At 42.7% G+C, this 17320-nt stretch overlaps 2 protein-coding genes across 3 annotated transcripts; both read left to right on the top strand.

Annotated features, from left to right (window-relative positions):
* Positions 1-2: 2 nt before the first annotated feature.
* sdhdb (succinate dehydrogenase complex, subunit D, integral membrane protein b) lies at positions 3-5323 on the top strand. Its single transcript, XM_047036341.1, has 4 exons — positions 3-89; positions 1145-1261; positions 2253-2403; positions 3524-5323. Exons 1-4 carry the CDS (start codon positions 41-43, stop codon positions 3687-3689), a joined length of 483 nt encoding a protein of 160 aa, XP_046892297.1. The 5' UTR covers positions 3-40; the 3' UTR covers positions 3690-5323.
* An 8082-nt stretch (positions 5324-13405) lies between these two features.
* Positions 13406-17248, top strand: bco2b (beta-carotene oxygenase 2b). 2 transcript variants are annotated; one of them, XM_047035301.1, is made up of 12 exons: positions 13406-13552; positions 13730-13928; positions 14186-14397; positions 14623-14738; positions 14876-14978; positions 15079-15207; positions 15331-15491; positions 15704-15823; positions 15935-16072; positions 16205-16387; positions 16482-16592; positions 16707-17248. In XM_047035301.1, exons 1-12 carry the CDS (start codon positions 13516-13518, stop codon positions 16821-16823), a joined length of 1626 nt encoding a protein of 541 aa, XP_046891257.1. In that variant the 5' UTR covers positions 13406-13515; the 3' UTR covers positions 16824-17248. The 2 variants fall into 2 exon arrangements, with proteins under 2 accessions (XP_046891257.1, XP_046891256.1); XM_047035300.1 differs by having other exon boundaries at positions 13410-13552; positions 15656-15823.
* The last annotated feature ends 72 nt before the right edge of the window (positions 17249-17320 follow it).

The following is a 17320-nucleotide window of genomic DNA, read 5'->3' as shown; positions in this document are numbered from 1 at the left end:
TTCCGGGTAAACGCTTCGTGACCTTGGTTAGTTTATCGTCATGGCGGCCATCGTCAGGATAAGTTCTGTCTGCCACAGAGGAGTCAAACGTAGGTGTCTTTCTTTGTAGCTAACACTGTTCCTTTTTTGATTGTGCCAATTATTCCGTTTGTTACAGTTGTCCGATTTAGGTCTATATGGAGTTCTTATTTTAGCTGCCTTAATGTCTTTCGCACTGACTTCGAGTTCGTAGCGGTGATTAATAATATGCTCATTAAAGTATGCTGGCTTGTAATGTTGCTGGCCAATCTTTCTATGACAAAAATAATTATCGTTTGCTATATCTGTTAAGCTGAATCAAAGCGTGCGTCTAGTACCTGTGCTTTGTACAGGCCCACTGATTCGACATCACCAAGCGGTGTGACTGTGAGAGGAGTCAATTGAGGTGGGACGTGACGTCATCGCTCATGTACCTCTAACCCCTGATTAAAGCTAGTCTAGCTCAAATAGCTCAGCCGTTAATGGACCATAGTTCCTTGGATTGTGTTTGGGGCAAGTAGTAAAAGACAGCTGGGAGATCACTCTCATTGCGCTAAAGCAACCAAGCAAAAACCACGTTATGACCCACAAAAAACGAACGCTGATTTTCACTGATACTACTGATGCTGTCGAGACAGACATACAAGCCTTTTCTTTAAGTACCCAAGCATGCAAGCTATCCATCGTAGAGATTACCTTACTTTATTGCATGTATGTTGCTGTTGCAAAGCCCGAATACAAGTATTTTACATTCAGTGCGATAAACTATCAGTATAATGTAGAAGTGATAATGAACTGACCAAAAGACATTGTATGACGTAATATTATTTGCTTGCAAAGTCTGAACTGTTTACGCGGGAACTAAAACAGACCTAGCTGCGTTACCTTATATGACCTTGTTGGTATGTCATCAAATGAGGCCACAAGGGTTTTAAATTAGCTACTCTCAACCAAACTCCTTTCATCAACCATCCAAAAACTGTCCTATAGTTAGATAAACAAGCACATTTTCTCATACTTGAGTAATGAATCCAACATGGCTTAGAGTGGACATGCGCTGCACATGCTCTGCTGCTCTGTTGTAGAATAAAGGATTTGAATTTGAGTGGTTTTGTTCTCTCCCCAGCTCTGTTCTACCGGAGTTCTCTCCTCGCTAGACCCCTGGTGTCTCAGAAGAAGGAGCATGAACATCAGCAGCCCCTGCTTCTCACAGCCAGGCTCCACGCCTCACCCTCGCTTTACGGTCTGTCTGTCTGCCTTCCTGTCTGTCTTCCTGTCAGTCTGTCTGTCTGTCCCTATTATGCAATAGCTATGTATCTCACTCCCCAGGAATAAAAGGAAAGATCATATGAATATGATTGCTACTGATGTTGATCTGTTGAAATTGGTCAAAGTCTGTAGAAGCCTTTTGAGGTAACACAGGTGTAATTGTGTAACTAAGGGGAAAGGGGGTGTGAGAGGGTTGAACTGTGACAAGTCTGATAGGGTAACTGATTGTATGTTGCTTTGGATAAAAGTATATACTGAATTACTGAAACATATATAAATGTAATTTGGCTGAGGCTCAAAGCAAAGGGATGTAAGTTGAGACTGGTCTGATATTATCAGATTTTTAAAATATTTTGTAGGGGCTCTTTTTGGCTTTATTCAATAGAGATAGTGACAGGAGGCATAGGAAATGGGCCAGGCTGTATTCAAACACAAGCTCCTGTGTTGAGGCAATAGCCTACGTAGTAGCTGTGGCCCAGGGCAAGGGGCCGTGAGACCCACAGGGGTGAGGTACTCAGGCCTGTAGAGATGGGTACACTTGTTTATTTACAGTTAAGTTATGTTGGCTGCTGGCCTTGCCCTGCTTTTAGCTGTAGTGATATGTTGACCCCACTGCTGCTCTGGCATGGCATGCTGTTTGGCCATTTGGGTTAAAAATGGTGCCCCTAGTGGCTGGTGGGAAAGGATTCAGCCAGGTTTATTATCAGGCACAAGGCAATCATTTTGCCAGACTTGAAATGACAAATGCAACCTTTTAGACTTTATACAGTCTCTTGACAATATGTAGAAGGGTCTCTTATCAGTGTAACCAGCCAGACACTGACCCAGTAATTATGTCCACTTCCCTGGTGAAGTAAATTGTGCCTGTTAATGTTTTAAGTTATTTTTGGTAGTTAGTAATAAGATGTTTTTGAAGGTCTACCATGGAGTGTTTATGGTCTAAGATGTTGTGTTTCTCTCCTCAGCGGGCTCTGGTTCCAAAGCGGCATCTCTTCACTGGACAGGTGAGCGTGTGGTGAGCATCCTATTGCTGGCCATGGGCCCCATGGCCTACTACTATCCTGTCCCCACCATAGACTACTCCCTGGCCGCCGCCCTCACCCTGCACGGACACTGGTGAGACTCACTCTGAACCATCCTCATCTTAATCATGCTTTGACCCAGTTTAAGGGGTGTCCTGGTTAAGGCCATCGAGCTGACCTAGCCTGGAGAAACCTGCCCCTGACATCTAGGACACACACATGCATAAACACACTTACACCTCTCTTTTGGGGCTAGGCTTGTGTTATGAGCGATTATTCTGATGGGTTAGCAGTAGGAAGAGGTGTCTGTTGATGGTGCAGACCTGCTGCTTCACCAGAAAGCCTTGTTAACTGAGGAGTTAAGATTGCTTCATTTCACATAACTGTGTTGGAGCCTGTTTGATTGGCTGCTTGGGTTCCAAGAGGCTCCAGATTGCCCCCATCTGCTGGCTGAGTGGGCTGATGTGGGGACTTAGTGTCTCGGTGGTGTGTGCTGCTGTCACTCTGTTCCGGTTGAGAAGCTGTGGCTGCGGCGGAGGACCCCGGTCATGTGGGGGTTGACACCCTGTCACTGGGTGTTAACCCCCAATGTTTATTCCATTTTTTCTCCCGGTGGGAGTTTTTCTGGGAGTTTTTCCTTGTCTTCCTTGAGGGTTTAGGTTGGTTGAGGGGCAGTTCTATGGGCGCATGTGAAGCCCTCTGTGACATGCTTGCGTGTAAAAAGGGCTATACAAATAAATTTGATTTGATTTGATTTGACTGGGGGGAGGGCCAGGGCCCACATGGTCCTCTAACCCAGCCATGCCATCACCTGCACTCACCATCAGTGTGTCTGGAGCATGAGAGCGCTATGGGACAGGGGGTGAAGGGAGGGGGTGGGAGGTGGACTGGGGCATGTAGAAGGTGGGGTGGTAGGAGGGGTTAGGGAAGGGGGGGTGAAGGATTTGCTCAAGGAAGGCTTTGACTACGTGGTCACACACCCCTGGTGTGATCTAAGTATCAGCTGAAACTGCTTAGGTTTCATCAAGGTCGGTTAAGCTGATCTGCTGGCCCTGGACTTTGGAGTGTATAGTTGTGTTGAGTCTTGTACCTGTCTCCCTGCTCTCAGCCTCGCTCAGCCTCGCTCAGCCTCGCTCAGCCTCGCTCAGCCTCGCTCAGCCTCGCTCAGCCTCGCTCAGCCTCTCACCTGCTCTGCTGTGTTCTCTCCTGTACAGGGGGATTGGCCAGGTGTTGACAGACTACGTCCACGGAGACACCAAGATCAAGCTTGCCAACACTGGGCTCTTTCTTCTGTCCACCGTCACCTTCGCTGGCCTCTGCTACTTCAACTACAACGACGTGGGCATCTGCAAAGCTATAGCTCTGCTGTGGAGCAAATGAGTACTGGACTGAGGCTGGGGGGAAGGGAAGGAGCAGGGCTACCCTGACCACTGACAAGGGCAGGAGTCTTGTTTTTGATTGTAAACATTCAAGGGATTTTATGTAAATTCTATAAATATATCATTTTTGACAATATGACAGTGATTCACAAGCGTGTTAATTGTAATTCATGTTGATGGACGATTTGAGATCCTATTTCTGGTGCTTAAGTTATGGATTGGAGAGTAGTCTGCTTCTTCTCTAAAATGTCACTCATCTTGTTCGTGGAGCTGGACTGTAGACCGAACACAAGTCGGGACCCCAGACAGACCATAACCGCGTTCAACTTTAATCCTCTCTGAGATGTCCCTGTGTCTGCTCTTATTACTTCCTGCAGTCTAGGTTTGCTATGATGCCAATTATAATGTTGATGATGATGAAGGAGTCTCCCTCTTCCTATTTAGTGTGTCTCCTCCCATCTGCCTGCTTCAGATGTCCACACTTGAATTTAGTAGTCTAAACCTTAATTTATTACCCCAATGTTACCCATGTAGGACAGTTCTGTCGTCATGTAGTTGTGTTCACTTTAGTAACATGTAGATTGAATCCTCATGGTGGTTTGATTCATGATCACGAGTAACACCCCACAAATCCCTCTGGTCGGACCCTGGTCGTCTGCACTATCCTCTGTTTTCAGTCCGTTGACCACTGACAGTGTTAATCTGCTAGAACACTTGATGTTGGGCTTTCTTGGCTTTTCCGTGAGCATGTTCTTCTGACCAGATGCTTCTGCTAGCCTCAGCTAGCGGAAGCAGACAGTAGAGCTGCTCAGGGTCATTCCTTTAACAGCCACTAGAGGGAGTGAAAAAGCAGGCTGGGGATTGGTCATCCTGATCTAGGCAGAATGAAGTTCTAAAAATCCAACCTTCCTAACCCTCTCTATACGGAGTAATCGCAGATAAAAAATGACAGTTGGGAACACCTGTGTACAGAAATGTCCTTCCCCACCCAGTCATGTTAGGTGAGAGCTGACCTGAGAGGAAGGGTTTTTGTCTTGGTTGTTTTCAACAGATCTGGTGGCCCTGTCCCAGACATTTCTTTCTGCTGATGCTCTTCAATTTCCTGTGAGATGACATCAAACAGCAATATGCTGTACTGTACTGCACTGTACTACACTGTACTGTACTGTACTAATGTCGGATGCCCGATGCAATGCTCTTGTGTATTTTTGCCGTTTGCTCTGTTGTTCAGTAACCAAGATTTTAATTTCAGTAATTGTTTCAACAAGAACAATTGCCATAAATTATTTCCCTGAAACACAATCTACATGCATGCAGATGTTCATAAGGGCACAGAGCTTTATTTTTGTATTTTTGGATGGAGTGCTTGTTCACAGAAACAAGCTAACTGGTGATCTCTGTTGAAAGTGCCAGAAAAGGGTAACCAGTGTTAGACTAGTGTGCTCGTATTGCTCTAATATATAAATGTCTGAAAGATCACACACGGACATCCAGCTCTGAGTCTTGTCTGTTTGTTTTTTGTCTCAGTATCTTTGCAATCTTTTCTGAATCTGTTCCAACTGATATCTACGCACAAACAAGCTTTGGCAGAATACTGCACCTTAAAAGCCTACAGAATAAACAAATTATTATGGATCGTGTGATTTATTGTGACACGAGAAGACAAGATTAATCTGGATGCATAGTCTGGCAAGGACAGACGTTTTCAGTATTTCTCCAGGGGGACACTGGTGCTGTAAGATAATGTGAAGGTAATAAGGTGAAATTTGAAATGTTGGGATTTTAATATGTAAATGCTAACTTCAATTTCACTTTCAATACTTCGAAACAACATCTAAAAAAGTCTAAAATGTACTGATGTACAGTGGAGGGAGGACTGCAAGGATCCAGTTAGACATTCACCCTCATTCACCCTCTCATCGACCTCACGGTCCTTGCAAAAAACAAGTTTGCCCCACTGAGGTCCCGCTGTTCCAGGAGTGGCCTGGAATGGATGAAAGCATGATACAATGAGAATCAGACGTGTCCAGACTACTCGCAGCAAAAAGGATTTTAGGGATGAACGTATGTCTTATGAGACAGCCTGCCAGTTTTCAACCCCAGCCACCAAGCCATAACGATGTGTTCCTGTAATTCCTCAGAGAGGACAACTACATGAACCTGCCTCAAACCACCTCTGCTACACACATACCTGTCTACCTGCATGCAACTATGAAATCTTACAGTGTGATATCAGGAATGACGATGTGTGAACCTTGCCTTATTCATTGTGTAACTTGACTCTGATAGTACCGTAGAACCTGGAAGGGCGGTATTGCATTGGACTAAATCAAATTACTATTTCTTATCTCTGTAAGGATAATGGTTGTCAATCTACTGATTAAACTCCTAATGACCTTGGGAGCCCACCTATGCTGTATTATACACAATGTACACCTGACCATAATCAGAACACTTCCAACATGTTTCCAATCAGAACACTTCATCTGCACATCCCCAATCAGAGCCATCTTTGACATGACTAACCCATCAGACCCTTGCTTCATACTTATCAATGTGGCTTGGAAAAACAGATCTAGGCTTTTTTCCCACCAAAATACTGTAGAACTCTGCACCAACTCTGCACTTCTGATCTTTTATCCTCTGTTGTGATTTCTATTGGCATGTTTCTGACTTTGCTTGTGATAAAAGTGTCTACTAAATGAATCAGATTTAAAAATTGTTAATGTTATCAACTTTGATTAAAAGTTCGGTTGTGTTTGAAATTTGGCAGCGTTGCATGAACTTTATATACAGCACAATCTATACCAACAGTGTGCGGTTTTGTCCCACCTTCCAACATAGCATGCAGAGTTCAGGAAACGGCTGCACAGCAACTAAGAAACAGAGTCTATTGATGGGGAAAACAGAAGGGAAAAAAGCAAACGGAAGGTTGTGTGCTCTCTAGTTAGCTCACACATTTTCTGTTGCTAAACCAAAACATTGTATAAATAGAGAAAAATAGAGAAACATTTGTTTTCAAGTGCAATGCATCACATTTTTTATTAGGTCATACATTTTCCCTGTTAATGAATCAGCAAGGACAGAAGGAGCTTTATTCTTTTTAGAGTAAAGATATCTGCTGTTTCATCCCTGTTGGAGCCAGCAAGTACACAAGGAGCTTTATTGCCAAACAAATACAGCATTTCCTGTGGTGTGTTCTGATATGTGAAATGTTTCCCAAGAAATGAACCGATGCGAAACCCAAGGGGTTATAATGGCGTATGATGTTTTAAGTTCTGTATGCAAACACGGCTAAAGGGCTGCACTAGGTGCAACCGCTGTGGGCAGCTAGCTAAAAACCTTGTGTGCCACCATTGCTTTTGAGAATAAAATCCAGTCAATAAAGTATTGGACAAACTGTTTGTACATAAAGTGGGTTTAATAAGTTTAATTTATAGGGACCTCTTTAAACATGAGAAAAACACATCTTTTCTTGGTCCCTAACCCTGAGGCGTCCTAGACATTATCTCATGGAGACTGTGTTACAGGTGATTTCTGCACTTTCAAATTCAAACAAAAAGAAAATTGGTTTCAGTATCAACTTAATTAAAGATATATGATGAACTACTATAAAGTAATATTTTTCTAGTCATTGAACAAAGAACCCTAAAACAAACAGGACTTCGACAACAGAGCTTTTGGGGGATTGGCAATAGACACCTAGTTTTTAGACATTTATATTTGAAAGTGTACTTTTTGATCCTGTGTCATCATTTTTATTGAAAACTTCAAATTTGAGGCCATCCATTCTTTTCTAGTTTTTTCCTGTTATACCTCTTTTTCACAACTGTGCTAAACTGAACCATTTTTGAACTCTTTTTATTGGGCCTTATCTACTGAACTGACAGTGACCTGTTAACATGGAAACACAAGGTCCTGACTGTGTGATGCCACATGTGTGATGCCACATGTGTGATTTCTGGCTATCTCTGTGGGTGTGGAGACGTTTCCACCAATGGGGTCTGCTGCACACAGTAAATGTCAGGCATGCAGGTCAGGGGTAAAAAAAAGGTGAGAAGGATACGGCGGGGCATGCTCCCCTGTAAGGAAATGTATTACATTTAAACGCATCAATCTGGTGCACTCTGAGAGCAAAATTAAGAGGCTAGTTCAAAGTAGAATCTGTGCTCTTGTAAACCATGTCATGTTATTTTAACCATAAATACATTTTTGGGATAGCATACATCATAAAAAACTAATAAACAAACAGGATTACCTAAATTGAACTACTTTATCTTCTGTAAGTAAAAAGCATCTATTACTGTAAACTTAGCACACATCGAATATAAATCATTTTTAATGTTGTATTAAAATAGTTTCTACTAGATGATGTCAGATGGGTCTGTTTGTATTTTTCGGCAGTGTTCAAGTTCAGTTCAGTTGTCGACGGACAGCTCGGTGTTGAGACTCTCCCCACTTGGCTGTGAGGTTTAGGCATTAGGAGTGACGATTGGTCCCAGAGCCAGTTGTGAAGTTGCGAAGCACTGGTAAAATGCTGTGTTGGCCACGACCCCCCCCCCCCCCCCCCCCCCCTGGACTCTATAAGCCTTTTCTCAATAAGACTTCTCAAGCACTGTCCAGCTAATTATGTCCATTATAAAGGTAACATTTTATTTTAATGATACAATAACTACCATATAACTATATTGGAATTGGCATGCAATTAAATTATATTCAAACTGCAATAGGTAAGATTATCAAATAAATTCAAATATGAGAAACAGCACCCCCAATTCTTGTCTGAACTTCCATGCTTTGCACCAGTTTACGTGTGATTGACAGTGGATTCACTAAATAAACCAAGAAAGGAAGGCTCGCCTCGCCAAAGGAGATGGCTGGAACAGAATGTGCTTCCCTTACCTCACTCACAGTCATTAACTCTGTTATCTCCCCTGAGTTTATCTACCTTATCAGTCATGAACAGGTCACTGCAGTGCCACACCATGTAAAGCAGGGGTCGGGAACCTATGGCTCGTGAGCCATATTTGTTTCTTTTCAGGATTGTATACTCTATATAAGTGCTTCTCAATCTTTTTTCAATAATGTACCCCCTTTAAATTTTTTTATCAGCCAAGTACCCCCTGACCGGCCCCAAACATTTGAGATAGAAATAAAGCCTATGACTACGATATAGTGATGTACCTTCAGGATTTAGTAAACATTGTAAATGAAAAACATTTGCAAAAAAGAAACATGTAATAAACGATCATGCAGTTCAACTACCCCTTGACTGGCCCCGAACATGTTTGATTGAGGACAATGACATGGCTGGTTGTTAAACATACTGTCTTATAATTACTGTTTGGAGAATATGTCGACTTTCATCTCACAATCCATTTGCTATACAACTCGCTACACATACTGCCTAGTAGGCCTAATAGTAGCCGATACTTTGTTCATGAAAATCTTGATAATGATTTGGGGACAATGACATGGCTGGTTAGCTAGCTAGTGTTCTTGTCAAACATATTATAGTATAATTTTTGTGATCATGGATGATTTTGTATCTATTTTTTTAATACTATTTTTCATATAAATCTCACGTACCCCCTACAATACCGAAACGTAGCCTACCCCTATAGGGTATGCGTACCCCCCATTTGAGAATCCCTGCTCAATGGCTCTACAATTTTCAAATGTTGACTGAAAATATACCCTTGAACATGATGATCAAATTATGTTTTAACTATTAGCATAATTTATTAATGTATAATTATGAATGCGAGTTTACACGACTGTAAACTTTGCTGTGGCTCTTTTGAAAAATGTATCTAAAAAATTGTGTTTGTTTGGCTCTTCTAGGTAAAATGGTTCCCGACCCCTGATGTAAAGTCTAGCAACAGAAATATATCAATTGAATGCAACATACAGTAAAATATATGATTTAAAACAGAATGTTCAGGACTGACAAGTTAGTTTAAGTCTGGATAGTGGAGTTAATCAGTCAGTGAGAAGGAGTGATAAGTAGGTGATAGACCTGCACGGTCTAGACCTAGAAGGGGAGGCCTACTGTTGCTTTTGTTGATGTTGTTGGGCATTGTAGGCATCATCTGCTTTGCTTAAAGAGATTACCAAAGGATCGGTGCCTGTCTTCAAATACAAGTTTTCTCCTCTGCATAGTTGTACTTATCTTTTCTATTCAGACAGCAAGTGTCAATAATTCCAGAACAGGAAATTACTTTAAATGGAACATGTGTACCGAACAGGTATGTTTTAAACCGGTAGGCCTGTAGAGTAAGGGTAGTGTCAGCACAGAGGTGATTAAAAATAATTGTTCCAAAGCTTAACACTTGGCCATACCCGTTTGGACCTGTTGTAGGCTGTAGCAGACATCATGTCCTCGATATAGTTAATTTCAAAATTCACAAAAACATTGATTATTCCTTATATAATTAATTCATCATTCATTTAGCACAAAAATGACTACATCCAGTTCAGTTTACAACATACTGCCACATTGTGTGCAGAAGTCACTGTCATTTTATTAATCTTTTAAAAATAACTGTCATTTTATTAATCATTTTATTAATCTCCAAAGGTAATTGATTAAATGTCTCATTGGCAAGAAAAGGATACAATCTCTGTTATCTTTCTTGTTTTATTGATCATTTAACCTGACCTAGATCCATTTGCTAGTAAACCAGATGCCAGGCATGCCCTAATGACTTCTGTAGGACTTCCACTTTCTAACCAGGCCCCCAGCTGCTACAGGATAGCAGGTCCCTAACAGAGACCCTCAGCCTGTCCAAAAATCTGCACATGACCAGCCTCTCAGCCTACAGTCTGTCTGGCAGGCCTACATTCACAGCTGGCCCTTGGCCCAAACCTTTGTACTTTTCCTTTTTATGACCCATCAGTATGGTATGATGACTAACTGCTTTCATTGAAGGACCAACTAAGTCATCTACATTGGTGCAATTGACAGAGAGGTATGCTATCAGATTTCCTGACACAGATCAATACCTTTATTGTCTATATAGGCCTTGGTGGATAAGGATTACATGCGTGTGTGACACGTAAAATCGTCCCTTGGAACAAAAATAAACTGGAGCAAGGTACTGTATGTCCTGCAGATGGCCTATATAGGCGCAGTTGGCAGAAAAATACTTCCTCAGACAATCATTTATATATATATACATACAGTGCCCTCCAAAAGTATTGGAACAGTGTGGCGAATTCCTTTATTTTTGCTGTAGACTGAAAACATTTGGGCTTGACATCAAATAATGAACGTGAGACCAGAGATCAACGTTTCAGCTTTTATTTCCAGGTATTTACATCAGGATCTGATGCACAACTAAGAAAATATCACATTTTGTTTGAATCCACCCATTTGTCATGTGATCAAAAGTATTGGAACAGATATACTTAAAACATATTTAAGTGAATAAGACTTAATATTTAGTTGCAAATCCTTTGCTTTCAATAACTGCAGCAAGTCTGTGACCCATTGACGTCACCAAACTTTTGCATTCTTCCTTTTTGATGCTTTCCCAGGCTTTCACTGCAGCCTCTTTCAGTTGTTGTTTGTTTTGTGGGGTTCCTCCCTTCAGTCTCCTCTTAAGCAGGTAAAATGCATGCTCTATAGGGTTTAAGTCTGGAGATTGACTTGGCCAGTCTAATACCTTCCATTTCTTGCCCCTGATGAACTCCTTTGTTGTTTTGGCAGTGTGTTTTGGGTCGTTATCTTGCTGCATGATGAAGGCTCTGCCAATCAGTTTGGTTGCATCTTTCCTTAAATTGGCAGACAAAATGTTTCTGTAGACTTCCGAGTTCATTTTGCTGCTGCCATCATGTGTTACATCCTCAATGAAGATTAATGAGCCCGTCCCAGAAGAAGCCATGCAAGCCCAAGCCATGACATTACCTCCACCGTGTTTCACAGATGAGCTTGTGTGTTTGGGATCATGAGCAGTTCCTTTCTTTCTCCAAACTTTAGCCTTTCCATCACTTTGGTAAAAGTTAATCTTTGTCTCATCAGTCCATAAAACTTTGTCCCAGAATTTTTGAGGTTCATCTCTGTACTTTTTGGCAAATTCCAGCCTGGCCTTCCTATTCTTCTTGCTAATGAGTGGTTTGCATCTTCTGGTGTAGCCCTTGTACTTTTGTTCATGAAGTCTTCTGCGAACAGTAGATAGTGATACCTTCACTCCTGCCATCTGGAGGTTGTTGCTGATCTCACTAACAGTTGTTTTAGGGTCTTTCTTTACAGCTCTCACAATGTTTCTGTCATCAACTGCTGATGTTTTCCTTGGTCTACCTGTTCGACGTCTGTTACTTTATGCACCAGTAGTTTTCTTCTTCTTCAGGACATTCCAAATGGTTGTACTGGCTATGGCCAATGTTTCTGCAATGGCTCTGATTGATTTTCCATCTTCTCTAAGACTCACAATTGCTTGTTTTTCACCCAAAGACAGCGCTCTGGTTTTCATGTTGTTTTCACCTCTGAATACAGTCTGCATAGACAAAACCTATCTTACCCAATCTGAACCTGAGTGTAGACATTCAGTGGTATTTATTGATTGAATAATGTATGTAATAGGACACACCTGGGCAACAAAACACACCTGTCAGTCACATGTTCCAATACTTTTGCTCACGTGACAAATGGGTGGGTTCGAACAAAAAGGTGATATTTTCTAATTTGTGCATCAGATCCTGATGTAAATACCTGGAAATAAAAGCTGAAACGTTGATCTCTGGTTTCACATTCATCGTTTGATGTCAAGCCCAAATGTTTTCAGTCTACAGCAAAAATAAAGGAATTGGCCTCACTGTTCCAATACTTTTGGAGGGCACTGTATATATATCAATATATGTCATTCATATATATATATATATATATAAATGATTGTCTGAGGAAGTATTTTTCTGCCAACTGCGCCTATTTAGGTCATATGACATATATTTATACATTTAGGTCATGTGACATATATTTATATATATATATATATATATGTCAAAATTTACCAAAGAGAGACAACATGCCTCCATCTCAGATTTCTGTCCTGTTCCTGTAACCATGGGCAATTCATAGTCTTACTAGCAGTCATACTTAAGGTTACTATTGATGATGTGTCCCAGTAGATGTAAGGACGGATTGATAAGGGTTGTAGAAGTGTCAAACTAGTGTTGGGGTGATAGATCTGGTCACTAGGACTTGGGTTAGGGCTGTAGTGGTTAGGTGGTTAGGCTGCACACTAAGTTTAGAGTTGTTGAAATGGTCACACATTGTTAGGGTTAAGAATGGTTTATGCTGTGGACATTAGGGTTGGAATTGTAAAGTCAATGAGGACTATCCCTGCTCTGGAACTAACATCTCTGGAAACCCCTCATGATCCATAAACAGACTTTGTTCAAAGGCTGTTATGACCAAGTTGACAACCAAAACCAAGTTGTGCCAAATGTCATGAATGGTTTGTTTGTTTGTTATGGAATTTCCTAGTCTTCTAACAGGCATATCACACTGCAATCATCTGCCCAACTCTGGAAAAACCAGACCTTTTTCTATCACACAATCATCCAGCATGGCCCACCTGCAAGTGCCCTCCCTGTCCCTGTATTTTTATTGGCCCTGGAGTGCAGCCAGCCCTGGGTCATCGGCTAATCAGGAGGATGATGTTGTGAATAGTGTCCTAGTTATATAAGCAGAGCAGGGGAGGGGCGAGGTGGTATAAAGCTTGGCTCCTGACCCCGAGTCAGACACAGATCCTCCTCAGAACTTGACCCAGCAGGAGGACGCAAGCACCTTCATCCTTTGACCCCAGGACACACACAGCTTCATTATGACCAGCATGGAGCCTAAGCAGAACACGTCACCAGGTAAGACACCAGGTGGGGGTTTGTGTACCATCTAAAATGCAAGACTTTCTCTTTCATGTCCTCCCTTGTCCCCCCTTTCTTTGCAACTACTCTTTCTCTTTCCAATCTTCTGTTCTACTCGGTGCGGTGTAGATTGCAGTGCTACTAATTAACTCAGACCATCTTCCTCTCTTCCAGTGCTGAAGAAGACCAAACCGAAGGGGGGAAACCACCATTACACAGATGTGCATGGCTTGCCCTGCATCGAGAACCTGGTGCGCTCTGTGGAGGAGACCCCCGAGGCAATCAGTACCAAAATCACAGGAAGTGTACCCACCTGGATCAATGGAAGCCTCCTCCGGAATGGACCTGGCAAATTTGAGATTGGAAACCAGAAGTGAGTAGCAGACTCTGGTGCAGTGTCTCCAGTTTTGCAACTGAGCTCAATATCCACTTCATGGAGATAGCTGGTATAGTTTAGGTTTATATAGTGTTGACATCGAAGGCTAGGTTACGGTATACTATTTAAGAGCATCTTCATTAATCAAGCGTGGTCTATTAAAAACACATTGTTGTTTACAGTTATTTACAGTGAGTGCGGGTTTGATTGATTGATATCAACAAACAGCTAACCTTTCCTCCCCTCCTCTCTAGGTTCAACCACTGGTTTGATGGTATGGCCCTTCTTCACAAGTTCAAGATCTCTGGAGGCCAGGTGACCTACAAGAGCCGTTTCCTAGGCAGCGACTGTTACCAGGCCAACAACGAGCACAGCCGTATTGTGGTGTCAGAGTTTGGCACTGTTGCCATGCCTGACCCCTGCAAGAACTTCTTCCAGCGTTTCCTGTCCCGTTTCGAGATGCCAAGTGAGTCCCGACCTGGTCCCAGCTCCTTCTTGCTGGGCATCAGGTTCAGTTAGCCAGCCTCACAACAAAGGCCATTATGCAGAGATAGAATAGAGACTTGAACACAGGAAATGACTATATATGAACCATGTTAAAGACTAACATAGCCAGCCATACACTGTGAATCAGGTGTGTAGTAGCAAGCCTGGAACGAACAAACGTTGAAAAAATGTTTTTTTCCTGCAGAGCCATCAGATAATGACAACGTGAGCTTCGTGACATATAAAGGTGACTACTATGTCAGCACAGAGACCAACTTCATGCACAGAATCGACCCAGAGACTCTTGAGGCTAAGGAGAAGGTAGGCCCGTGACACACCTCAACAAAACAAACACACCCAAGAAAACACACAAACTATCAATCACACAACCACCAGAAACACATCCTAAAACAAACATCAACTGAACAGACAGCTTATACAATGTCTGTCCTGGTCAGGTGGATTGGAGCAAGTTCATCGCTGTGAATGGAGCCACTGCTCACCCTCACAACGACCCTGATGGCACCACTTACAACATGGGCAACTCCTACACTAGCAAAGGTATGTCAGCAAGATTCCCTTCGTCTTGTGTCATGTGACCTAACCCCAGCTGTCTGTCCAGAGACCCCTCCACCTCCATTTAACTCAAATCTTCTCTCAGGTGCCACCTATAACATCATCCGCGTTCCTCCCACGAAAAAGAGCCCAGAGGAGACTCTAGAAGGAGCTACAGTGTTGTGCTCCATCCCTTCTGTGGACAAGACCAAGCCGTCCTACTACCACAGCTTTGGTGAGTCGAGGCTGGCTGAAACTGGCAGTGCTTACCTCTACTCAGGCCTCTCTGGGTGATGCACAGAATGAGTGTCTCCAGTAGGCTTGGACCTGATGTAGCTTTTGTCTTGTGTGGTTCCAGCCATGTCAGAGAATTACGTGGTGTTCATAGAGCAGCCGATCAAGATGGACCTGCTGAAGATTGTTACAGGCAAGATGAGGGGGAAGGGTATCAGTGATGGCATCTCCTGGGACCCAAAACGAGACACAATTTTCCACCTAATCAACAAACAGACTGGGAAGGTGAGCATCCACACGTAGTGACCCTAGGACCAGTTTCCGAACAAACTATTCATATCAACTGTCTAGCATCGTAACGCAAAAAGTTAGAACACATACATTGATTGTGTAGGAAGTCATGCTTCAGTGAGGATGTGCCTAACGTCTCTTTCTGTTTCTGTGTCCAGCTGAGCTCAGTCCACTACCTTACCAAGGCCCTGTCCACCTTCCACCAGATCAACGCCTTTGAGCAGGACGGCCTGCTGGTCATGGACATGTGTGCTTCGGACGATGGCCAAGCCATCAACAACTACATGGTGCAGAACCTGCGCCAGTCTGGAGAGGCTCTGGACGAGGTCAGTACACAGCACACAACTCTAACCCCGTGTGAGCGCAGACACTATAGATGTGCTCAGCCTGTTGCAATAAAGCTCAGCTCATTAGAAATGATGTGTTTTTGTCCCCAGGTATATAACACCATGTCTAGAGTGTTCCCACGCCGCTTCGTACTGCCCCTCAATGTGGACCATAACACGCCAATAGGAAAGAACCTGAACACTCTGCCTGACAGCACTGCCACCGCTATCAGGATCAGCAAGGATAAGGTATGAACCAATCAACACCCAGCAATACAGCTGCCGATAATCAAACAATGATGTTTGGAACAATGCCAATCTGGGCCATGTAAATACAAAATGTTGGTCCTCAAATAATGATTTGTCTGTCTCTCCTGGCAGGTGTTCTGTTCCTATGAGGAGCTTCATGATGAGGAGCTCCACAAATACGGAGGTCTGGAGTTCCCCCAGATCAACTATGCCAAGTACAACACGCATCCCTACCGATACTTCTACGGCTGTGGTTTCCAACACTTGGTGGGGGACACGCTCATCAAGATGGACCTGAAGGACAAATCAATGAAGGTAAGTGGCTATATTAAGTACGTAGGGATGGCATTACCTTGAGAGAAATGCTGGGCTTCTGATTGGTTGTCTGACTGTCATGCTGTCACTGTAGGTGTGGGAGCAGCCTGGTTTGTATCCGTCTGAGCCCATCTTCGTCCCTTCTCCCGACTCCACCGAGGAAGATGACGGTGTGATCCTGTCTGTGGTTATCACTCCAAATAAGGTCAGTCAGCTTTCCTTTTAGTCACTCAACCCGATTCATTAAAAGAGCTGCACTCCAAATGCTTAATGGATGTGAGATAATAACATGAGTATTCTCTCCCGTCCTGGTCCCTAGGATAAGAGCACCTTCCTCTTGGTTCTGGATGCCAAATCTTTCCAAGAGTTGGCAAGAGCTGACGTTCCTGTCAACATCCCCTATGGCTTCCATGGGACATTCAACAACGCAGCATAAATGGACCAAAAGCAAACAACTGGATGAGATTTGTGTAAAGACGTGTAAAAGTGATGGAGAGAAGAGTAGTACTGACTCAGAAAGATCACAGCACACAGAACCAAATATTCTACACCCTCCTTTCTGTGTACTGTTTGGACAATATTGGAAAACCTATCCATGCACTAAATAGTTTCAAGAACTTTGTGAACATTTGTCGAGATTGAATACGACTGGTTTACAGATTCCTCATCAAATGCATTGCTTGTCATGTATTTAAATTATTATTTGATGTTTTGTGAATACTAAACTTGTTTAATCTTGTATATAAACAACATAAAAAAACTGACTTGTTGAATATTTGGATTTTACATTTTGAGTAAGTGAAATTGAAACAGTACTGAGTGGTCAGAAAAAATAAAATAAAAATTTGACACTGCAACAGATACAAGTATAGGTGTCAGTTACTGTCAGCAACAATTACATAAATAATAAATAAACGTTGTTTCCTCAACTTT

The sequence above is a fragment of the Hypomesus transpacificus genome, chromosome 15 (genome assembly GCF_021917145.1).
Source record: "Hypomesus transpacificus isolate Combined female chromosome 15, fHypTra1, whole genome shotgun sequence".
Lineage (NCBI taxonomy): Eukaryota > Metazoa > Chordata > Actinopteri > Osmeriformes > Osmeridae > Hypomesus > Hypomesus transpacificus.
Note: the sequence above shows the minus strand (reverse complement) of the source record. Positions and strands in the feature narration are given on the sequence as shown.